We start from the raw sequence: 25,355 nt of genomic DNA, 5'->3' as shown, positions 1-25,355 counted from the left end.
CCTCAGCTAACACACTCTTTCTTGCTTGTAGCAGCTGTAAAAACAAACAATAAAGACAATCAGTATTGCGCGATGTACTGCGTAAAATGCACCTGAAAAATAATCACACTGACCAAAAACGGATCTAATCTAATAAATCTTACCCTCTTTCTTCTCAATCGACTCCGAGCTGAACTCTTCACAGCTTCTGCGTGCGATGCAAGAACTGGATGTTTGTACCTCCTGCGTACTGTCTCTGTCTTACATGCAGCTGGAAAACAATTAAATGAGTGTTATGACGAAGTTGTGAAGACGGCGTACTGCTTCCTGTAAAATGACCAGAAAAAGAAAACACTTTTATAAAACAAGGCTAATTTCAGCTTGTGCTACTTAAAAAGCTTTGCTTTAGGTTACTTTAGCTTAGATAACAGTCTTACCGCAATCTTAGGACTGGTCTTCTCTTAGGCACTCGTCTTCTCTTCTTAAAGTTAGTATCTTCCACACAGTTTTTCGACTCCAAAGCAAGCAACCTATCGTCTATGGACAGCAACCTGGAGATTACTAAAGTGAACTGCTCGTTAAAATCGGCAGCAAACTGAGCAAGCTGACGAGATAGCCCACTGATTGCATTCAGCTGTTTCTTCCCGCCGGTGTTACGGATCAACTGGGGATCATGTTATCTGGGGACGGGCGCGTGCACGCAGCTAGTTTTACCTGGATTTACAGCAGATGTTAGACGAGGACAGATTCGTCACAGCGGATTTTCCACTGAACAGATTTAAAACGCTTTCCACATTATTGGTAAATGTTTGCATAATATCAGGCTCTGTGTTTTCCTCTGTCGCTGCTTTGCTGTATGTTTCAAACGCAGTTTAAGGGAAATTTTAATGTGGTTTCATTTCACAACACAGACCACGCCCACATTTTGTTACATTCTTTTCGATGAAAGTCGTATCCAATGACAATTACATTCAATAAATTACATTGTGTCGTATTAGTATCGGAATTTTCATTTTATTTTTAATAACTATTGTTTTTGTAATTTGCTTAGGGTATTTTTTAAATTATATATATATATATATATATATATATATATATATATATATATATATATATATATATATATATATATATATATATATATCCTAACTAAAATAACTCATAGCCTGTCATATTACCTTTCTCATATTAGCCTATTATATTCTATTATAATCTATTATATTGCCCACCCCTTGCCCACCTGCACATCCCAGCTGATATACAAGATTTGGGGGGTCATTCTGCATTTGAAAGTTTGAAAGGGTTTTAAATCTTCTAAATAAAGTAAAATGATTCAAAATCAAGTAATTTATATATGCCAAAATCAACTTTAAACATATACAATGTAATTTCCAAACAGCAAAATTGTGGCCAGTGAAAATGCTGAGTGGCTAGTAACTTTGGAAAACCACTAGCCACGGTGGCCGGTGAGCAAGTTAATGTCAACCCCTGTATGTATATATGTATATATGTATATATATGTATATATATATATATATATATATATATATATATATATATATATATATATATATATACACACACACATATATATATATATATATATATATATATATATATATATATATACACACACACATATATATATATATATATATATATATATATATATATATATGTATGTAGTGCCGTTAAAATTAATTTGCGTTAACACGTTAATTTTGACAGGCAATGATATATGATATATAAAGTTTGCTGATGTATGACGCCGCTTGTTAGCAGGAGACCGCAATGATTGGTCAAAGTTGTGGAGATTGGTCAAAATTGCGAGTCGCACTGAATTCACGGGGACTGATTGCAAATGACACACAATAAATAATCTAGAATACTTTCATCAAATATATAAATTCAAGCTTAAGTTTAAGATTTTACAATTAGGCTATACTGAGCCTGATCTATCTAAGAGATTTTCTTAGAAGGAAGTTAATACCTTTTAGAAAAATGTCACATGGGTTAAAACTCCTGCTACCCTGATTTGCATTTGTATAGCTCACAGCATGTTCATTTACATGTTAAAGCCTCCCCTGGAGTTAAGGGAAGGGGGGTCTTGGGGGGGACAACTGCCAAGCAAGGCCCACGTCAATTTCTGACAATTCACGGCAGTTTTCGGTGTCGCCTGCAAACTGCCGTGTACAGTCGTAAACCTGATCTTCCACGACAATCTACAGTGCCGCTTACTGACGAAAATCCCACTTTTCATGCAGTGTTATTTGTTAATTTGCCCCACTTGTCTTCCCTTGTTACCCTCTTTTGTTGTCACAGTCCTGTGTTTTGCAATCATTTGTCACCCTTCTTATGTGTATCTCTTATTATTAGGGGTTCAAGCACGAAGTGCTGAAACCCTATTGTAATTGTACTGATTTTTATTATTAGGGGTTCAAGCACGAAGTGCTTGAAAACCTATTGTTATTGTAAGGATTTTTAGGGGTTCAAGCACGAAGTGCTGAAACCCTATTGTAATTGTAAAGATTTTTATTATTATTATTATTATTATTTTTCTTCTCCCCTAAAACTGAACGTGCAGACAAAACCGTAAGTGCTAGAGACTTCAAACTTGGCCAATAGGTAGTCCTCAATTTGGGGAGAACCTGAGAAGCTATGACCCCGATTGGCCTATAGGTGGCGCTACAGCGACCAAAAGCGCAAAAGGGCTCATAACTCCTAAACCGTGTACTCCACACTCAAGTGTCTTATATCATTGGAAAGCTGAGACCATGACGAACAAAACGTATATCTCCGATTTCATTTCCGTCATGAAAATTTTTCCGCCATTTTGAATTTTGTCGAAAACCTACTTTTGCGAACTAGTCCCTGGTTTTTTGACCGATCGGAACCAAACCAGTGCCAAAATGTTCTCTGTAGGCTGAATATCAATAATTATCGAAAAAATGTTGATATTTCGATTCACGGTTGCTAAGGGGATTCAAAATGGACGTTCAGGGCGGAGCCTATTTTACTAAAAAGGCTATAACTCCAGAAAGAAATGAGCTATCTTCACCAAACTTGGTACACATGTTTATGGGCTCATTCTTTGGTCACGATAAAAAAATCGCGACGATTGGCCACTTGGTGGCGCTATAACATGAAAAAAACACTAAAACGGCTATAACCACGCGACCGCTAGTCCGATTGACTTGAAAATTGGTATGCGGTGTCTTGGCCCAAGGCCCCATGTATGTCTATGAGGACATTGGCGTATCTCAAAAAACATGGCCGCCATCGGCCAATGAAATTTGAGCACCTATTAGACGAGGTTAACGGAGGCCGATCGGAACGAAACTTGGTGGGCCTGTTTGACTCATGGTCCTAGAGGACTGTACGAATTTTGAAAGAAATCGGCCACTAGTTGGCGCTAACGAGCTTTATGGCTCTGCAATCACGTGGTGTTGCAAACATCCCCAAAATATGCATATCATATGATAGATCTCCTCGTGCTGAACAACTTTGCCTCTGGAACCATTGCTGTCAATCAAATCGTTAGTTAAATATTCGAAATTATGTTAAAAACCTACTTTTGCGAACTAGTCCCTGATTTTTTGCACGACCGAAACCAAACCAGTCTAGGACAATTCTCTGGACTCTCTAGATCAATAATTATCAAAAAAAAGGTGAACTTTTGCATTTGGATGGCTATAACAGGGCCAATTAGAAAAGAGGCGTGGCAAAATACACTCAAAAGCCTATAAATCCTAAGTGAAAACTCAAAACTTCACGAAAATTGATGGGTATATGTGGCATAACAATGTGAAGAAGGATGCAACATTTCATGGAGATCGGAGTATAGGTGGCGCTATAAGTGTTAAAAAGCTTTGAAAACCATGTATTCCCTATGGTGAATTGCCTGTATTGGCTGTAAATGGTATTTTCCATCGATTATTTCAGCATGCTAATTGTGTTACCAGTATGTTAAAAACATGCTAATCGTGTTAGCATTTTGCTAAAAACATGTCAGCAGTGTAGGGTAGCAACAGGGCCACAAGTTTTGCCATTGCAAGCACAACTCAAATTCAGTCTTTATAAAGTCACTATTTTAACATTTGCAATCGAATTTTGTCAATGTATCACTTCATTTCACCTGAGCTCCCAGATTTAATTATTTTACTGCTTTAGAGCCTTAAATGCAATACGCCTTAAATGCTTAAATGCCTTAAGTCGCTTGAACCCCGCTAATTGCTGCTCGCAGCTATATTTATTATTATTATTTTTCTTCTCCCCTAAAACGCATCGTGCAGCCCAAACCGTAAGTGCTAGAGACTTGAAACTTTGCCAAAAGGTAGTCCAAAAATCGAGGAGAGGTTATCAAAGTATGAGCCCGATTGGCCAATAGGTGGCGCTATAGCGCAAAAAACAAAAAAGAAATACTATTTTGCTTATATCTCGAAAACCCATTGTCGCACATTCAAGTGTCTTACATCATTGGAATCCTTGGCTCAAGCCGAACAAAACGTATATCTCCGATTTCATTTCCGTCATGAAAATTTTTCCGCCATTTTGAATTTTGTCGAAAACCTACTTTTGCGAACTAGTCCCTGGTTTTTTGACCGATCGGAACCAAACCAGTGCCAAAATGTTCACTGTAGTCTTAATATCAATAATTATCGAAAAAAAGTTGAAATTTCGATTCACAGACGATAAGGGGCGTGAAAATGTACATTGAAGGCGGAGCCTATTTTACTAAAGAGGCTATAACTCAAGAACGAAATGAGATATCTTCACCAAACTTGGTACACATGTGTAGGGACTCAATTTGAGGTCACGATAAAAAAATCGCGACGATTGGCCACTGGGTGGCGCTATAATGTGAAAAAAACATGAAAATAGCTATAACCACAAGACCGCAAGTCCGATTGACCTGAAAATTGGTATGCAGTGTCTTCGTCCAAGGTACCATGTATGTCTATGAGGACATTGGCGTATCTCAAAAAACATGGCCGCCATCGGCCAATTACGTTTGAGCACCTATTAGATGGGGTTAACGAAGGCCGATCGGAACGAAACTTGATGGGCATGTTTGACTCATGGTCCTAGAGGTCTGTAAGAATTTTGAAAGAAATCGGCCACTAGTTGGCGCTAACGAGTTTTATGGCTCTGTAATCACGTGGTGTTGCACACATCTGCAAAATATGCATAACATTTGATAGAACTCCGCATGCTGAACAACTTTGCCTCTAAAACCATTGCTGTCAATCAAATCGTTAATTAAATATTTGCAATTATGTTAAAAACCTACTTTTGCAAACTAGTCCCTGGTTTTTTGCCCGATCGGAACCAAACTAGTCTAGGACAATTCTCTAGACTCTCTAGATCAATAATCATTGAAAAAAAATTGAACTTTTACATTTGGATGGCTATACTAGGGCCGTTTAAAAAAGAGGCGTGGCAAAATACACTCAAAAACCTATAAATCCTAAGGGGAAACTCAAAACTTCCCGAAAATTGTTGGGTACATGTGGCATAACATGCTGATGAAGCATGCAAAGTTTTAAAGAGATCGGACTATAGGTGGCGCTATAATTGTGAAAAAGCTTTAAAAACCATGCATTTCCTATGGTAAATTGCCTATATTGGCTGTAAATGGACTTTTCCATCTATTATTTCAGTGTTTAAAAACTTGCTAAATAAAACTTAATGTCTTTAATGCCTATGTGCTTAAAAGGCCTTAAAGGCTTGAACCCCGCTAAATGCTGCTTGCAGCTTTAATTATTATTATTCTCCGATAAAACGCATCGTGCAGACCAAACCGTAAGGGCTAGAGACTTGAAACTTTACCCGAAGGTAGTCCAAAAATCGAGGAGAGGTTATCAAATTATGAGCCAGATTGGCCTATAGGTGGCGCTATAGCAATCAATTGCAAGAAAGGGCTCATAACTCCTAAACCGTTTGGTCCACACTCAAGTGTCTTATATCATTGGAAAGCTGAGTCCTTGGCGAACAAAACGTATATCTCCGATTTTATTTCCGTCATGAAAAATTTTCCGCCATTTTGAATTTTGTTGAAAATCTACTTTTGAGAACTAGTCCCTGGTTTTTTGACCGATCGGAACCAAACCAAGATCAAAATGTTCTCTGGTGTCTATTTATCAATAGTTATCAAAAAAAAATTGAAATTTCGATTCATTTTTGCTAAAGGGCTTCAAAATGGACGTTCAGGGCGGAGCCTATTTTACTAAAAAGGCTATAACTCAAAAAGGAAATGAGATATCTTCACCAATCTTGGTACACATGTGTATGGGCTCAGTCTTTGGTCACGATAAAAATCTCGCGACAATTGGCCACTTGGTGGCGCTATAACATGAAAAAACCCCAAAAACGGCTATAACCACACGACCGCTAGTCCGATTGACTTGAAAATCGGTATGCGGTGTCGTGGCCCAAGGTACCATGTATGTCTATGAGGACATTGGCGTATCTCAAAAAACATGGCCGCCATAGGCCAATGAAATTTGAGCACCTATTATGTTTATGGCTCTGTAATCACGTGGTGTTGCATACATCCGCAAAATATGCATATCATATGATAGATCTCCTCATGTTGAACAACTTTGCCTCTAGTGCCATTGCTGTCAATCAAATCGTTAATTAAATATTCGTAATTATGTTAAAAACCTACTTTTGTGAACTTGACCCTGTTTTTTTGCCCGATCAGAACCAAACAAGTCTAGGACAGTTGTCTGGACTCTCTAAAACAATAACTATCAAAAAAAAGTTGAACTTTTGCATTTGGATGGCTATAACAGGGCCATTTAAAAAAGAGGCGTGGCAAAATACACTCAAATGCCTATAAATCCTAAGGGGAAACTCAAAACTTCACGAAAATCGTTGGGTACATGTGGCATAACATGCTGATGAAGCATGCAATGTTTTAAAGAGATCGGACTATAGGTGGCGCTATAACTGTGAAAAAGCTATAAAAACCATGCATTTCCTACGGTAAATTGCCTATATTGGCTGTAAATGGACTTTTCCATCTATTATTTTCGTGTTTAAAACCTTGCTAAATAAAACTTAATGTCTTTAATGCCTATGTGCTTAAAAGGCCTTAAAGGCTTGAACCCCGCTAAATGCTGCTTGCAGCTTTAATTATTATTATTATTATTATTATTATTATTATTATTAAAATCCCATTTATCTGGATTATTGCGCCTTCGCTCCTTTCATCTCCGCAATCCTGACAGTACCTACCACAGTAATAAGAGTAAATTATGCATAATTACATGCTACTGACCCTAATACTAACGTACATGTAGTTACTTAATATTACTCTTTATATTATAGCACTTCTTCAGCTTCAACTTCAGCTCTGCTCTGCAGCAAATTTTGAATGATTATTGATGATGCAATATTGGACCCACAGGTGGAGCGCAGATTTTAATTGGTTAAATGCAATGTTAAATAATAACAGGGAGCTACATTTTAAAAAAGTGTAACCCAAGATTTGATACTACGTTCTATACCATAGGGAAGAACTGGCGTATATAGGCTATACTGTTGCTATATTATTATTTTTAATATTATTTAAAAAATGAAAAATGTCCACGCATTAAAAGTCTAGGCAATCAATAATTTATTCTGAGGAGAACACTTTATATCACGTTACATTGTACTTTTTATTTATTTTTTTACAATGGGTTAATTTAGTTGTAGCAGCACAAGATAGCTTGAGTCAACATTTTATTTGATTAAAAAAGACAAGTAAAGAGTCCATTTTAAAATTAGAAAAAATAAAAAAAAATGACTAACAATGGCAGTAGCGGGGCTATTTAGGTAATAAATAGCATAGACATATTTAAATCTAAAAATCTTGGATTGATTTCATTGTAAAAAATAAATAAATAAAGATTAATCAAATAAAGTTACAAAAGTTCTTCAGTCCAGAGCAGTGAGTAATTTTCTCTTTGTCTTTTGTTGTTTGATTAACAACACAGGCAGCATGTTTTTTAGGCTGCTGTCACATTAAGAACAACCGCACGCATCTAATATACTGTTGAATATGCATATCTGTACTGCTTTATATATATATATATATATATATATATATATATATATATATATATATATATATATATATATATATATATATATATATATACACATATATATACACACACAAAAAAGTTTTTATGTGAATAATTTTGCGTATTAGACCGTTTAAGAACAACAAGCTGTGAGAAAGAAATCAGTTTGGCACCCACAAGCTATTTGAGAGGCAGCGTTGTGTGTGCACCCTTTGGATGTGATCACAGGAATAAAAAATATGTGTAATTCCACTGCAAAATTCAGACCAACCTTTCTAATATTTTTTATTTTGTTTTATTTTTTATTTTTAGCCATTACATGGCAACCCGCATTCACCAGACGGCACACCAGGGTGCCGCAGCACCCCAGGTTGGGAAACACTGTTTCAGATGATTATTTTGCATTAAACATTTATTTTAGGCACTGTTTTTTTACAGGAAATTATTGATTTAAATGCCTTCATTAATACGTTTTTGACTGAGATTCAAGTTTAAATCCATGCTGTCACCTTAAACAAGATGTATCAGAAAAACATAGCTCTCTCTCTCTCTCTCTCTCTCTCTCTCTCTCTCTCTCTCTCTCTCTCTCTCTCTCTCTCTCTCTCTCTCTCTCTCTCTCTCTCTCTCTCTCTCTCTCTCTCTCTCTCTCTCTCTCTCTCTCTCTCTCTCTCTCTCTCTCTCTCTCTCCCTCTCTCTCTCTCTCTCTCTCTCTCTCTCTCTCTCCCTCTCCAACATCAACTGTTGCTTTGTGCCAGTCATATAATCACGTCAATGGGTAACAATTCAAAACTATGAGAGCAATAAAAAAAAAAAAAAAAACATGCTTAGACAACATGCACAAAGAGCCCCATGGCTCATGACGACACATTGATATCTCAAGACACAAAACGATCAGTTTGTGTGAGAAATCGAGCTGTATTTATATAATTTTTACCTCAAATACATTGATATATATCCAACAGCCTGGAACGCACTTCACTTCCAGTAAGGTCAATATACACGCTCTGGATATACAATGCATGTTGTCTATTTTTGCTCTCATTTTTTTGCTCTCATTTGCTCTTGTTTTTTTTTTTTTTTTGCTCTCATAGAACTGTTACCCATTAACATCAATATATGACTGGTGAAAATAGGAGTTAAAAACGTTCATTTGTGTTCTACTGAAGAAAGACACCTTCATGTTGGATGCACTGGTGGTAAGCAGATAAACATAAAATTTTCATTTTTGGGTCAACTATCCCTTTAAGTTTAGTTAATTCAATCAGCGAGAGCCCAGACAGTCGATGCCTCGGACAATGAAATTGTCACAGCCACCGAAAACAGAAGCACAGAGTCAGCTAAAAAAAGCAGACGAGCTAGTTTGTGGCTGCTCAGAGAAACAGATAGAGAAAGCGTGCATAATCTCAATCACTGCAGCGAGAAGAAAGGACTGCCGGAGAATCACAGGCTGTTCTTGGATGGCTAAAGCAGAGCAGCCAGATAAGGACCCAGTGAGCAGCGCACAGCACTACAGACAGAGCTTAGCTGAACATACAGAGGAGAATGTTTCAAAAGGTGTCATGCGCTTAAGGTACTCATGAATACAGAAGAGAGACACACACTGTAATGCAGATAAAGACTTAGTACTGCCTGGAGCAATCACCTTTTAAAATTGTGTAAGAAGCGAAAAAGACCTTGCGTTCTTCTCTCATGCATTACAAATTTTGAAGGTTCCAAAGGGCACATACTGTATGTAAAGTAGAGCAGTAAGACATTTTATTATTATTTTATTTTATTTATTTATTTATTTATTGAGGAAGTGCATGGAGAGATAATAATTGCAATAATAGTTTATAATAAAAATATTAAAAATAACAGTTAATAATAATAAATACTTAACAACAATTATTTATAATTCAACAATAATGATATATTATTAATAATAATAATAATAATAATAATAGTAATAATAATTGTATTTAATTACTTTATTTTTAATTGTATTTATTTTATTTTATTATTCAACAACAACAATAAGTTATAAATAATTGTATTTAATTATCAAATAATAATAAGAAGAATTGTTTTTATTTTAAATGTAAAGACCATGGGGATAAGATGCCTATTGGCGTTGTTTTTTTGTTGTTTTTTAATATATAATAATAATAATGTATTATTCATAGAGTAATTATTGAATAATACAATCAATTATATTTCACAAATTAGGTGAAACATAATCAAACCTAATTAAGTCAAACAAATTCAATTTAAATTAGATATTAGATATACGGTAATTATATTTATAGCATGTTGAATTGAAGTTCAATATTTCTTTGACTGGGATTCTATCTATCTATCTATCTATCTATCTATCTATCTATCTATCTATCTATCTATCTATCTATCTATCTATCTATCTATCTATCTATCGTCAAAACAAATCATTTACATGGAATATTTGATTAAGTACTATATTTTTTAAGAGATGCATTTTATACATTGTATTTTAATGTTTTTTATATATTTTTAAAAAAATTGAATAATTAGTTTTATAATTTTTATATATTTTTTATTAAAAAAAATGAATGCATCTTTTTTTATTATTAATACATTTTATAAATGCAAAAATCAGGCGACACTGTTTAAGGTACAAGTGTTTATGCTGAAGTGCCACATGAAAAAGCGCAACAACTGCTAGGTGAAATCTTAACAAAATGTTCATATGTTGAGCAATAGAGATGAGAAGAGGGATTTATGGTCCTAAAAAGGGAACAGGTGCTGTAGTTTGCAGCTTGTTTTTCCTGTTCAGTGGCTGTTCTCTCCTCCCAGCAGGTAATCGGAGAGCTCGCCCCTGCCTCCCACTCAGGTGTTAATTATGAAGAAGGAGCGGTGGGGGGCAACATGCTGTGTTCGGCCCAGCCTGGGGGCCTGTGGTGTGTGCAGGGCTCATTCTGTGATCTGGAAGGGAAATGGTGGTGGAAGAGAGTGGGCTGGATGCGGATATTTCTCGCTCTGGCCGCGTAAACCAGCTACTTCCTCTTACAGTGTATATTCTGGGGTTTACATTAGCCAGCTCATCAAAAAAGGATCCAAAAAAGAAAAGAAAAAAAACATAAAGCGAAGGGGCAGAGAGCAAGAGCCTTAGAAAAAAAACGATAAAGAATAGCAGAAAGATGCAATAATTTGTACTGGAAAGGCTATGTCCTCAGTAACCTGTCCACTCAGCTCCAGCAAACTCCAGGTTTAGGGATGATACTGAAAATGGAGAAGGATAAAGGGGAAAGTATCCATATTAAGTTTGCCCATAGAGAATCAGTGGTGGACTGGATGGTGCCTGTGCATGGGAACAGCAGAATATGAGATGGCAGAAGTGGTTGAACACACGGCGCAAAATTGCCTGTGTTGTGTAATGGATAGAAACGTTTACATATACACCAACCAGGCATAACATTATGACCACTAAAGTGAATAACACTGATTATCTCTTCATCACTGTACCTGTTAGTGGGTGGGATATATTAGGCATTTTGTCCTTAATGAAAGGAGGCGAAGGAAGTGATGGGAAAGGAGGATTTGAGCGAGTTTGACAAGGGCCAAATTGTGATGGCTAGATGATGGGTCAGAGCATCTCCAAACCTACAGCTCTTGTGGAGTGTTCCTGGTCTAGTATCTAGTGGTCAGTATCTATCAAAGATGGTCCAAACTGGTGAACTGGCGACAGGATCATGGACGGCCAAGGCTCACTGATGCACGTGGGGAGCAAAGGACAACATATTTACGCGATACCCAGTTCAGTTAATGATTCAAAGTTGAGAAGCTATCATTGTAAAATCATTGCCATGACAGTGGTATAGATGTGTTAGCTGTGCATTGAAACAGCCAATCAGAGCAGAACTCTACATTCATATTCATAACCCTTCCAAATAAGGCAAAAACAGAGCATTACATCCTAGGGACAATTTCTAGGGTTGTAAATAGACATGTAAAACTCTATCTGGAAAATATTTGACCTTAAATAAGCCACATACCCTCTATTGAGATATCAGTTTTAAATCATTGTAGGGCACCTTTAACTACTATATATCATTCACCAGTATGCCAAAAGAGCAATATCTCCAAATACATATAGTATTCAAAAAAACATTTCCCCGGATGACCAACTTCTTCCACCAAGATTCTTAAGTCTGAAGATGGACACTTTACTATCCCATGAGGCCACGGGAGGGGATTCATGAATGAGTTGAAGGGAACCAACTGACGCTGGTAGGTCACATGATAATGACAACATGCCTGGTGTACAGTAATACGTCCAATTTATATTCGTACCACACACATTTATACTTACGGAGCAGAACATACTTTTAATGGTCACAAAGTAAGTTCAAATTCAAATGTACCCAGATGACATCTGGCCCAGTTCTGGCCCACAAACTGCTTGGAATGATGATGATGATGATGATGACTCAACCTGAGTGTGGCTGACAATATCATACATATCCGGGCCTCATCTGGGCCAAATATGGATTAGTTCTGGCAGTAATGTCTTTACAGTAACTTTTGACCAATTGAATGCATCCATGGGACACATAGGGTCCTATCATACACCTGGCGCAATGCGGCACCAGGTGCGGCACAAAAGTGTTTTTTGCTAGTTTCAGTGTCCAGCACCACATTGTTTAAATAGCAAATGCACTGGCGCCCATCTGTTCGCCCATGGGCATGTTGGTCTGAAAAAAGGTCTGTTCAAGGCACATTGTTGGCACGTTGCTATTTGAAACTTTAAATTTGCTGGAACTTGAAAACAACTGTGCCATTGGCCAATAAAAACCTGGTCTAGTCAATGGTGCAGTATTTTTTGTGTAATTTATAGGGCGTGTTAGTAATGTGCGCCTATAGGCGGGTGCACAGCACATGCATTCTGCTTATTACACACCCCGGGATGCGCAGCAGCACACAAATATTTTAAATATGAAAAATAAAAGTATTCCAGTCTAGAGAAGCGTTCAGTCTTTCCGCTCGCAAATTCCACGATAGTGAATCCTCCATGGTACAAGTGCAACTGGCTTTTAAAGGGAATGGGAGATGAGATTCTGATCGGTTTATTGAGCGTTACACCCAAAACACACCCATGACTCATTAAAATAGTAGGTAAAATCCTTGTGGACCATGCGCCTGGCGCGCCGACCATTTTTTTTTTCAATTGTTAAACTAGCAAAAGGGGATTTGGACACGCCCTAATTGCACTAAAGTGCACTTGCGGCATGCGCTTCAGACCATGTGCTTAGATCATTAAAACAGGGTCTTTAATATACATAAACTACTTTGGCCAGCATGAATAATAGATCGCTAAGTCTACCTGAGGTCCCTTAAAATATTTCTTTTATCTCATTCATACAGGGGCAGATAGTAGAAAAGGCCTTAGGTTAGACTGGAGAATTGAGAGATGCACTCACCAGCAGTTTCAACAATTATTTATTGATGGATGTTTTAACTTAAGCACAACATTTTTTTTTCTTTGCAGAAACAACACAGACACATGCTGTTTAGAACCAGCTGCGCTTTCATTCCACATTACTTTGCACAAGTGGTGTTTTAGGACGTCAAGAAGGAGCATGCGACCTACTTAAGCCTCAGAAGGAAGAACACAAAGGCCTTTTTGTCAATTGCATACATTTAATAATGAAAGCTGTTTTTCCACACTGCTGCACTTTCTGAGGAAAGCAAAGAAAGAGAGAGCGAGCACCTACAGTAATGTCTTAATGGGGTGCCCTACTTTTTTATTGTCTGGAGGAAATATTTGGAGAAAATTCTAAATAAAAATGAATAAATAAAAAAATAAACAGCACAAAAAGGGCGCTGCATGGCCCACACTGTGCTGCATCATCAAAATAGCAGGACAAGAGGTCAGAATACATTATGTTCTGCTTGCCAGACGCATCGCTGTGATGTTACAAGTGTTTATTTTTAATCCATGTCCTCAGGACAAATATGTTTCATCTTTAGTGTAGTTTTGAGATCTTGACTAAATATAAGAACGCTTATTGCATTAAACATGCAGGGTTGCTATAGGAAATATATGATCAAATCTGCCTGTCTGTCTGCCTGCCTGCCTGCCTACTCTACACCATCAATCCATCCACTTTTAAAAGTTAAAAAGAGATAATAAAAAAATTCATTCTTTGGATTTTAAAAATACCCTTTAGAAACTAGGGCCAGATTTCCTAAGAGCTTGCGCCAGTGCAAACCCTATTTTGGAATTAAAAAAACGATTGTCAGGATTTACTAGAGACACCCAGTAAAAAATTTGCACTGAAAAGTCATGGTCACCGTTATTTTTGTGGCCGACCTTAAAGGGATAGTTCACTTTAAAATTAAAATTCTGTCATCCTTTACTCACCCTCAAGTTGTTTCAAACCTGTATGAATTTCTTTCTTCAGCTGAACACAAGGGAAGATATTTTGAAAGCAAACAGTTAACTGGAGCCATTGACTTCCTAGTAATTTTTTTTCCTACTATGGAAGTCAATGGCTCCAGTTAACTGTTTGCTTACTGACATTCTTCAAAATATCTTCCTTTGTGTTCAGCTGAAGAAAGAAATTCATACAGGTTTGAAACAACTTGAGGGTCAGTAAAGGATGACAGAATTTTCATTTTAAAGTGAACTACCCCTTTAACGCTTGTGCATTTGTAGGAGTTTCCCTTTCAGGCACAAAATGTATGGGAGTATGGTATTTGTGCCATTATTTACCACCTCTAAAAAGCACGTCTTAAGCTAGAAGCTAATTTGCTCTGCCCTCGGTAGATTGCGTAGGTCATTATGGAAATGATGCGGGCAGAACAAGTAAGTAAGTTTACCAAATTTTTTGGGAAATTGCGCTCTCATGATAATTTGCCATGTTTAGTAAATCTGGCCCTAGAACTAAGACTTGTAAACAAAGACTGTGATAGACCGTCCAGTTCTGAGAGAGGTTTACAGATCCACAAGAAAGTAGAACAATGTGTGACCACTTCTGAAGTCAACAGCCAATCACAACACTGTGCCAAAGTACAGTCTCCTCCTCATCAGAAGGTGATTAAAGTTAAAGTACCTTCTGCGTAAACACACCCTGTTCTGAGTCTGTAGCCTAGAGATGTGGGACTCAATCACAGAAACATCCCATTTATGACCTGAAGAGGTAAGACAACACAAAAGTACCTCTAACACATTTCATATCTCAAACATTAGTTTGATTGCACTGCAAAGAGACAGTAATTTGTACTTTTTGGTGTTTTGTTCTTTAGTATAATTACATCAGTAGCCTACATATTAGGGGTGTAACTGTACATTAATTCATACCGAACCATTTTGGTACAGGGCTTCCGGTTCTCGGTGCACCCAATACAGTCGGCTTGTTTTGAGTGCGGAACACACTTCGATCCGAGTTCCGACGCAAACATGTTAAGTATTAAGTCATTTTACTATGAAATTTAAACGATAAATGCCATTGTGACACTCTATAATGTGACGTGATAGATCACTGTACCTAGGCGCGTCAGTTCAAACTGCGGCGCGCGAGTGAACGCGATCATCTCTTCCGAAAGAATACATGAATTAATATTTCTGAAGGTATGTTGAGGATACATTACAACTTACTGAAACGTATCATATGTTGTGTGATCACTCAATCCGTGTTTCAATCGCAGAAAGACAATAAAACAGCTCGTAAACATTTACCTCAGACGTCATTCAGTGTCCAACTCCAAAGCTGTTAGTTCACTAGAGAAACGAACTCTTTCACTTAATATATGCACTATATTAACCTATCCATTTTATTTGACTGAACCTGTTAGTGATGTCTTGTTTATTTAATGTATGTTTAACTAAATCTATCTGAAAATGACAGCCATAGGACATTTCAACAACGAACTGAAATATTTGATTTAGAAGTGAATGCAAAAGCTGCCTAATGTGAAGCTTGGGAGTGTTAAGCTAAAAATAAATAGCAACTGAATTTAGTAGGGCTCTGTTGTTAACCTTTAATATTATATTAAGGAACCCCTAGTTTAAAGCATTATCTTAAATTAATTAAACTATAAATAAAAGTGGACAAAAAAAGGACAGATACAATTTTGCATAACGTTTTTTGTAAAACCGAACCATGACTTCAATATGTTGCCAATAAATAATAGATATTGATATAGTCCATGAAATGCTTCAGAAAAAGTGCACTGTATATGGTTAGATGTTTTCTATCACACAGTAGAGTAAACAAAAAGGATGCGAGTAAACGGCTGCAGTGAGTGTTTATTGTGCCTTAAAACAGGGCCGGATTAACCATATGGGCAAGCGGGCATCTTCCCAGGGGCACCATGTTGTTCAGGGAGGCACCATGTAGGGCTTTTAAATAGCTAAACATATCCCAATCATGTATTTACAGGAGTTCAACACTTACTGAGTAGTATTAAAATGCAGAGTAAGATGGCCACCAGGGCTCCAGTGCTGAGTCCGGCTGAGAGCAGCAAGGCTTCGGTGCTGCATGTCTGCACATTCCCACGGCTGTCGCAGGCACAGACACGAACTGTCAGCGTGCTGGTGCTGCTCTGGATGGGGTAATCATTGTCTGAGATGACGACAGGCAGCAGGTATGAGCTCATCTCTCTTCTGTTGAATCCACCCCGGCGGGTCAGTATCCGCGCTGTGTTGTCTATAAGACAATGATGTCAAGATTAAGAGATAGTTACTGATGAGGAACTGTGTGACGGATGTTGTTGTTTGCAAAGCTTAAATACTGAGTTGCATTTTTAGCTAGAAGTTTAATTGTTGCATCATTGGCATCTCGATTCATATTATATATTGAATGCACTAAAACACAATAACCATATAGATTTTCTTAATCTTTAGTGTTCCATACCTTATTCTGAGTTATCATGGACAAAAAAATTAAAAATTACATATTTTACCCAAAAATTCTTCATACAGTGGGCAACCAGTAAAATTGATAAACATTTGGGACCAATCTTATTCAGACACTTTGACCTGACCATGTGTTTTTTCTTTAATTACTAATGCAACCTTTTACGCCTCAGTCTGAACTAAATCAAGCATTGCTTGGTAATTAGTTGACCTAAATTGGTATTTTCTAATTGGTATTTTCTAATTTTCTAATTGAATTACTCAAATTTTACAGCTGACAGCTGATTGGTTGATTGTAATCCATGACATACCTTTCTATCAAAGTTATCTGACATTATCAACAGGGATGTAGTGGAGGCTAAATGGACGTAAATGCCGTTTACGCACCTCCCAAAATTCGGAAATAGCGTTTCCCCACCTCCAAAGTGCGTTTATCCACCTCTAAATTGAGTTTATCCACCTCTAAATAGCCTACAGTTCTTAAGTCATTTTAAATTAAGCTTATGTCATTTTAGTTTCATATTGTTCATTTTCATTGGTTGTTTGTTGTACAGATAGACAAAGTCTATCATAATTTATAGTTTACCCACCTCTTTTTTTACCACTACACCTCTGATTATAAAGATTAATTTGTTCTGACACAATTTAACTCTGAGTTCATTTTCTAAACTATTGCGAATAGAATGTGATAATGTGAGAAAATGTTGAAGGTGTCTAAATACATTTTGGTTTTGACAGGTGAATTCAAATCTCGCAAGTGCAACTTTTATTTCTCACAATGGTAAGTCTATTTCTCCTAATTGTGGATTTGTGATTTGCTTATGTGGGTTAACAATTTCTAACAATTTACATAATTTTGAATTGTTTATTTTTTTTAAACAAACTTTATCTGGAGTTTTAACTATATATCGCGTTCGATGTGCTAGTTTTACAAGGTGTGTTCTACAGTACAATAAAAAAAATTTAATAGGATCAAAGTAAATAAGATTGAAATAACTTGAATATTGAGTCAGTCCATCCAAGCCCAATTAAAAATGGAATATTGGTCTGATGAATCTACTCTTTATTTTCTACTGCACAAGAGGCGTGATAAACAAGCATTATTTGAATGCCTCTGTACGCAAATGGGTAGTCCTTCAACCAATCAGAAGCGTGATCAACAGGCAACGACCCATCGTTTCTCTATCCGTCATTGTGTTAAACCTGCCAATAGCACGCCAGGTGGAAAAGCCAGTCTATGATTGGTTCCCGCAACAGTGTAACAGAAGCAGTAGAAATGAATGTACAGGTTTCCAGACTGAGTTGCAGGGCGAAATCAAATCGCAAGCAGATCAGGCTGGGTTACCTGAAGGCATAGGCGTAATTTGCGGGTGGCACCATTGCACAATATATATAAGAACAGTTATATTTTACAATGTATTTCTTATTTAAAACCGGGTCTTTACTTGTTTTATGTTTTACTCTGATGCACAAATAGGCTTCCACTGAATTACCTTCATTGTCAAAGACTGTGAAGTTTGGATTGATGGTGCTCAGACTGAAAACAAACTTGTGCCCGACAAGAGGTTCATCAGTGTCCACAGCACTTATGGTCTGGATGAGCTGGAAACATAACAAGCTAAGATTATTCACTTCATTCTAACTTATAAATAGAACTGAGTAGAATAACAGAACCATCCTAGGAAAAAATGTAGTGCTAAAGCTTTCAAAGGTAATTTTTTCTAAAGATCAGTAGACAAAGCAAGTAGAAACATTCAGTAAAATATTTGCGTGAAACAATGAATAAACATGAAATAGCGGCATACCTGACCGGCTCTGACATTCTCACAGACAAAGGTCTCGTAGTACATGGCGAATTCAGGCGCATTGTCATTCACGTCTCGCACTTTGATAAACACCGGCACTCTGGTTTGCAGGGTAGTACCTAGACGCCAATGATTAATGCGTTTCAGCAATTCTGGAAGATATTCAGTTTGCATTCAAGAGGTCTAATTTCGTTTCTCTGTATTTGTCTTTCAGCCTTTTACCCTAGGCATATATTCTTCTAAAGAGAACGGAGAAAACATGAATTAAACCACAACTCAAGTTGACAGTTTGATTTTTGTCATCAGTCATTTACTGCAGCGCTGTGGTTTTAGCCATTTCTGAAAATGTCTTGAGGCTCTAGAGGTTTTAGTCCACCTGAGATAACGTTATAGCACATTATTTTTAACAGGTTTGAACAAACAAAAACACTTTGAATGAATTTCAGCCCATAACTGATTCACAGTTTGAAATTGAAAGGCAACATCTCTCCGAATTGTTAAATAGGTAAACCTTGCAGAATTATTCCATTTCATATCAATGGTGATACAACAAAGGCTAACAACGCAAACTTACTGAGTTCTGTCGCCAGAACAGAAATGTTGTGCCATTTGGAAGTTTCTCTGTCCAGAGCCTGTAGTGTGCTGATGGTTCCATTGTTGGAATCAATGTTAAACAGCCTCTCCAGGTCTGTGTGGCGATCAATGGTGTATCTGAAACAAGAATGACGGTAATGAATGCAAGACAATGGAGCTCTGATTATGCCCTGGCACAGGGATGGAACATCCTCTGTGTTTTAAAGTGTTGTAAACATGGCCCCAGGAAGTGAAAAAAGGGTACAGCACACATCCATAATCAAGGGCCCAAACAGAGCCTGTGCAGGCTGCCAAAATAAATCAGCCAAGACTGGTTTAATTTTCCTTCAAACGGTGGGACGTATTTGATTTGACACCTCTATTAGAGAACAAATTTGTGCTAGTCAAGCGTATTGATGTTAGTTACATGCCGAGCACAACAAACTATAGATTGTACCTCTGTGCTTTAAGACCACGGCTACAAACTACCCTGCTGAAAAGACTAAATAATGAATTCCCATGCTGGTCCAGATTGGTTTACAGCATCTATAAAAAGGTATTCACCATCTTGGAAGTTTAATGTGTAACATTTTATTTTGATGGTCCCATTGATGTTTACTGGAAGTTATCTTGCACCTACATGTCAACTAACTCTCATTAGAGTATTAGTAGAGTAAAATACTGTCTGCTTAATATCTGTTAACACTTTAATCTGATGGACCCCCAACAGATGCAATTGATTATAAGTAACTTATCAAGTACATCTCAACCCCGAACCCTTTATTCTAATACCTCTAACAGTCTACGCACCCATTTTATATTAGGTGGCCTTAACTACTCTGTACTAACATTTAACTGAATTATTTGATACAATGCACTTATTGTATATATATACAGGTACATGTTTTTACACTATACTTACATTCAAAGTAAGTGATATATGTGAAGTGTAATACTTACATCCTTTTTACCTAACCCAAAATTAAACTTACCCATACCACAAGACCAGTCTTTAACTTTACCATATCCCGCCTCAATATCAGCAAAAAATATTTTGCCTTGCAATATGAACACAATTAGTTCATTGTACTTATTTTTGATGCAAGTACATAGTAGCTAAGGCCACCTAATATACAGGTCCTTCTCAAAAAATTAGCATATTGTGATAAAGTTCATTATTTTTCATAATGTAATGATAAAAATTAAACTTTCATATATTTTAGATTCATTGCACTCCAACTTAAAAATTTCAGGTCTTTTATTGTTTTAATGCTGATGATTTTGACATACAGCTCATGAAAACCCAAAATTCCTATCTCAAAAAATTATCATATTTCATCAGACCAATAAAAGAAAAGTGTTTTTAATACAAAAAAGTCAACCTTCAAATAATTATGTTCAGTTATGCACTCAATACTTGGTTGGGAATTATTTTGCAGAAATTACTGCTTCAATGCGGCATGGCATGGAGGCGATCAGCCTGTGGCACTGCTGAGGTGTTATGGAGGCCCAGGAGGCTTCGATAGCGGCCTTAAGCTCATCCAGAGTGTTGGGTCTTGCGTCTCTCAACTTTCTCTTCACAATATCCCACAGATTCTCTATGGGGTTCAGGTCAGGAGAGTTGGCAGGCCAATTGAGCACTAATACCATTGTCAGTACACCATTTACCAGTGGTTTTGGCACTGTGAGCAGGTGCAGGTAGTGCTGAAAAAACAAATCTTCATCTCCATAAAGCTTTTCAGCAGATGGAAGCATGAAGTGCTCCAAAATCTCCTGATAGCTAGCTGCATTGACCCTGCCCTTGATAAAACAGTGGACCAACACCAGCAGCTGACATGGCACCCCAGACCATCACTGACTGTGGGTACTTGACTCTGGACTTCAGGCATTTTGGCATTTCCTTCTCCCCAGTCTTCCTCCAGAATCTGGCACCTTGATTTCCGAATGACATGCAAAATTTGCTTTCATCCGAAAAAAGTACTTTGGATCACTGAGCAACAGCCCAGTACTGCTTCTCTGTAGCCCAAAGTGGCTTGACCTGGGGAATGCGGCACCTGTAGCCCATTTCCTGCACACGCCTGAGCACGGTGGCTCTGGATGTTTCTACTCCAGACTCAGTCCACTGCTTCCGCAGGCTCCCCAAGGTCTGGAATCGGTCCTTCTCCACAATCTTCCTCAGGGTCCGGTCACCTCTTCTCGTTTTGCAGCGTTTTGCCACACTTTTTCCTTCCCACAGACTTCCCACTGAGTGGCCTTGATACAGCACTCTGGGAACAGCCTATTCGTTCAGAAATGTCTTTCTTTGTCTTACCCTCTCGCTTGAGGGTGTCAATGATGGCCTTCTGGACAGGGTCGGTCGGCAGTCTTACCCATGATTGCGGTTTTGAGTAATGAACCAGGCTGGGAGTTTTTAAAAGCCTCAGGAATTTTTTGTTTAGAGTTAATTAGTTGATTCAGATGATTAGGTTAATAGTTCGTATTAGAGAACCTTTTCATGATATGCTAATTTTTTGAGACAAGAATTTTGGGTTGTTATGAGCTGTATGCCAAAATCATCAGTATTAAAATCATAAAAGACCTGAAATATTTTAGTTGGTGTGCAATGAATCTAAAATATATGAAAGTTTAATTTTTATCATTACATTATGGAAAATAATGAACTTTATCACAATATGCAATTTTTTTGAGAAGGACCTGTAAAGTGGGACCCAACTAATACTCAACACTCTATTGATAGTTATTTGGCATGTAATTGCTGTGTTTCTTGAATGAGAACCAGCTAAATAAACTGTAACTGTTTTATGTTCTGTTGTTTTAAAGCATTGACCCACATAGGATCTAATTTGCCTTTTTGATAGTGATCAACAGAAAAAAATCATTTCATGTCAATGTCACAACATTTTACAAGGTTATTAAGCACATAATGATTGTGCAAAAAGCCTATGTTTTTTTTTTAGTTTGTGAATTTCAATTTAATCAGATACAGACACACAAGGTTGACCTTGAATTGGTTTACTGAACTGCAACTTAAAGAAATCTCATAATTTTATTTTTTGCACATCTTGCACATCTGACCACTGTAGTATTTCTCATTCTTCCTTTTAAAACTACTCAATCTCAATCAGGTTGCATGGAGATCATGAGTGGAGTCCATCTGTAAATGTTTGGTCCACTCCAGGCCACTAAACATAGTTGTTGTTGTTTTAGCCCTTCTTGTGTCACTTTGACTTTATGCTTCGGGTCATTGTCCTACAGGAAAACAAATCTTCTCCTGCAGGGTTTTTGCAGACCCCATCAGGTTTTTCTCCAGGACTTTTCTGTATTTTGCTGCATTAATTTTACCTTCGCAAGCCTTCCAGGACCTGCCGCAGAGAAGCGATATGCCCCTCAGCATGATGCAGCCACCACCATGATTCACGGTGGGGAGGATGAACACTGCCGATGCTCGGTGTTTAGCTTACGCCAGGCGTGGCGTCTATTTTAATAGTCAAAAAGCTAAATTTTAGTCTCATCAAATTAGTTAATCTTATTCCAGCTGGCTTCAAAGTCTCCCACATATCTTCTGTATAGTCAAGATGTCCTATGATGGCTTTTTAGCAGAGCTTTCTCTTCGCCATTCTCAATGAACAGTTGTTCATTGTCTTTCAAAGGCTTGTAACCTTTTCAGAGTTTTGTTCTTGCACAATCTCTCGTTGTTTGAGGACATCCTCCTCTAGACAGATTTACAGCTGTGCCACTCTCTTTCTATTTCTTAATTATTGATTTTAACTGAACTCCAGGGGACAATGAAAATCTTCTTGTAATCATCCCCTGCCTTGTGCTTTTCAATTACTTTTTGCTTTGAGCGTTGTAATGGTGTAAGTTATGCCACAATGACTCACCAGAAGTTTCACCTTTCAGATGGATGTGTATTTATTCCACAGGCCATTAATAACAGCCTGACTACACACAGATTCATTTTATTGAACTTCAAAAACAAGCTATTTTAAGTATTATATTCAATACCTATGAAATTTGTTTTTGGATTTGATTTTCGCTTTGAATATGTATTCATTGATTCATTGATTCATTCATTCACTCTTTAATCCACTGTGGTTTCCCTGTCTTTAAAATGCAATTAGCTGTCAGGGGGTATCATATTTAAGATAATGAACACTTAATACATTTTATTCTGAATCATTTTAGATTACTTTGAAGATGTGTTATTTATTTATTAGAATTTTTGCATGAACAAAATTTATACAAATAGTTTATTTATCTACTTACAATTTATTCCATTCAGATTTTTGCCATAAATGGTCAAAATGTAAAGGCCCCCTGTAGTCAATAATTGTATCCCCTATAAACTCATATTTGATCATCAAAAATATTTTTTTCATGTGAACAAAAATACTTCATGACTTAAAATACTTTGAATGTAACTCTACACCCTTGTTTCATTTAGTATACATTCATAATTGTACTTTTTCATGAATTAGCAAATTATCCCGCCTCCACTCACTCCCATCAACTCAGAGAGCCACTCTGTCAACCTTAACTCAAGTTACTGTTGTAAATGCTGCACAGTGGTATCGCTCTTTACAACATCAGACACATGACGGTAATTAATAGGATTAGCCCATTGCTTGACTATGTTATCAAACAGCTAATAATGTGTTGCAAATGTTCCCGTTCGCCAGCTCAGTCTGCCTTCATCAAAATTCAGCATCCTTAGAAGCATAATAGGACATCAGTGGAGAAAGTCTTCATAATATACTATATATACATATTAACCCGCTATATTGCTAAATGTACACAATTTTTCATATCAACAGAAAAATATACTGGGATAACTTGGCTTCTCTGTAGACACCCCTGCACCATGAAATCGAACAGTGATTCTAACTAACACTTTTTAGTTACCTTTATTAAATAGTAAAAAAATAGTAATCTGTACTATCCACATACTATACATTGTTTACTCAGAAAACCCAAGGTAAGGTGAATTGGTTGGTTTGAGTGCCATTTTGGCAAAAATATTTGGCACCTTTATGGTGATCAGTTTTCCCTTTGGTTGCCCACTTGGAACATTCATATTATTATAACGCTCTTCCTATTGAAGCATCGACGCAACAATACATCACAGTTATTTGGTTTCATAATAAGATATGTAATAAATATGTTGCTTTTAAAAACTGGCATAGCTTCTGACTAAGTAAATAAATAACTCTAGTTAATGATTTTGTCAGAAAATAGGTCACCTTTTAAAAGCAGTCTATGTAATACTTCCTTTCATTTTGTATAATGGAAATTTAAAATGTTATTGCTAACACATATCATACACTATTTTAAGTGGGTTGATATACAATAATCTCTCTATATTTGTAATAATATATTTCCGTTTCTCATGCTTGAGTCACACACAGACGTCAACATTTAGCATGCAAACCACAACAATGGTAACAACAATGGTAGCTATACTAAGTCAAGAGTAAATCTAAAGTCAATAATCAAGTACAGTCTACAGTTCTTTTTTATTACTAGAACTCGTGTAATTAATTACCTATATTTAGCATTTGTTAGCACAATGTTATGTGATTTAATTGGTTTCCCTCCCCCTCTTTTGTTATTGGTTGCTGTGTTTCTCCCCTTTGGAATTCTTTTAGTTTTTTGTTTTTTTGTTTTTTGTCTCTCTCTCAGTAGTAGGTGCTGTGATTGGTTGATTTCCATGAACATCATACTATTCCTATTTTACTTTACTTATGTTTTTAAGACAATCGGTTTGCATGCTTTTTTTTTTTAAAGTCTAACTAATTTGATTTTACAGTGTTCTTCACATCACAGCAAATATGCTATATGCTGAATATGCTAAAGCCCACCCGCATGTTGGATGGTTACAAAGTCGTTTTGTAGGTAGTTTGGTGGATGGGAAGGTAGTTTTTGACCGCAGAAAGACAAGCGATTTCAAACAGGTAAACTGAGCAATATTCAGCAATGGTGTTGACTTATGAATATGCATATAGTTTGTTTAAAAAAAAAAAGATAAAAACTTGGTTTTCACCACAGGACGTC

At 36.9% G+C, this 25,355-nt stretch overlaps 1 protein-coding gene and 1 long non-coding RNA gene across 3 annotated transcripts in view; both read right to left on the bottom strand.

Moving 5' to 3' along the window:
- LOC137055421 (uncharacterized) overlaps positions 1-1,041 on the bottom strand; it is a 1,339-nt gene extending 298 nt beyond the window's left edge. The window contains exons 1-3 of one of the 2 annotated variants that reach the window (XR_010900006.1): positions 417-1,041; positions 144-306; positions 1-34 (exon numbers count right to left, since the gene is read on the bottom strand). The exon at positions 1-34 is cut by the window's left edge and continues 298 nt beyond it. This is a non-coding gene — a long non-coding RNA (uncharacterized lncRNA). The remainder of the gene's footprint in view (positions 35-143; positions 307-416) is intronic. The other variant, XR_010900007.1, reaches the window with a different exon arrangement.
- Positions 1-25,355, bottom strand: part of LOC137055420 (cadherin-10) — a 70,890-nt gene that overhangs the window by 3,578 nt on the left and 41,957 nt on the right. Inside the window, exons 8-11 of the mRNA XM_067429171.1 lie at positions 19,306-19,442; positions 18,732-18,850; positions 18,420-18,528; positions 16,466-16,717 (exon numbers count right to left, since the gene is read on the bottom strand). Of these exons, the coding sequence (XP_067285272.1) occupies positions 16,466-16,717; positions 18,420-18,528; positions 18,732-18,850; positions 19,306-19,442 (617 nt within the window). The remainder of the gene's footprint in view (positions 1-16,465; positions 16,718-18,419; positions 18,529-18,731; positions 18,851-19,305; positions 19,443-25,355) is intronic.

The sequence above is a fragment of the Pseudorasbora parva genome, chromosome 21 (genome assembly GCF_024679245.1).
Source record: "Pseudorasbora parva isolate DD20220531a chromosome 21, ASM2467924v1, whole genome shotgun sequence".
Taxonomy (NCBI): domain Eukaryota; kingdom Metazoa; phylum Chordata; class Actinopteri; order Cypriniformes; family Gobionidae; genus Pseudorasbora; species Pseudorasbora parva.
This window is presented reverse-complemented; position numbering and strand designations above follow the sequence as displayed.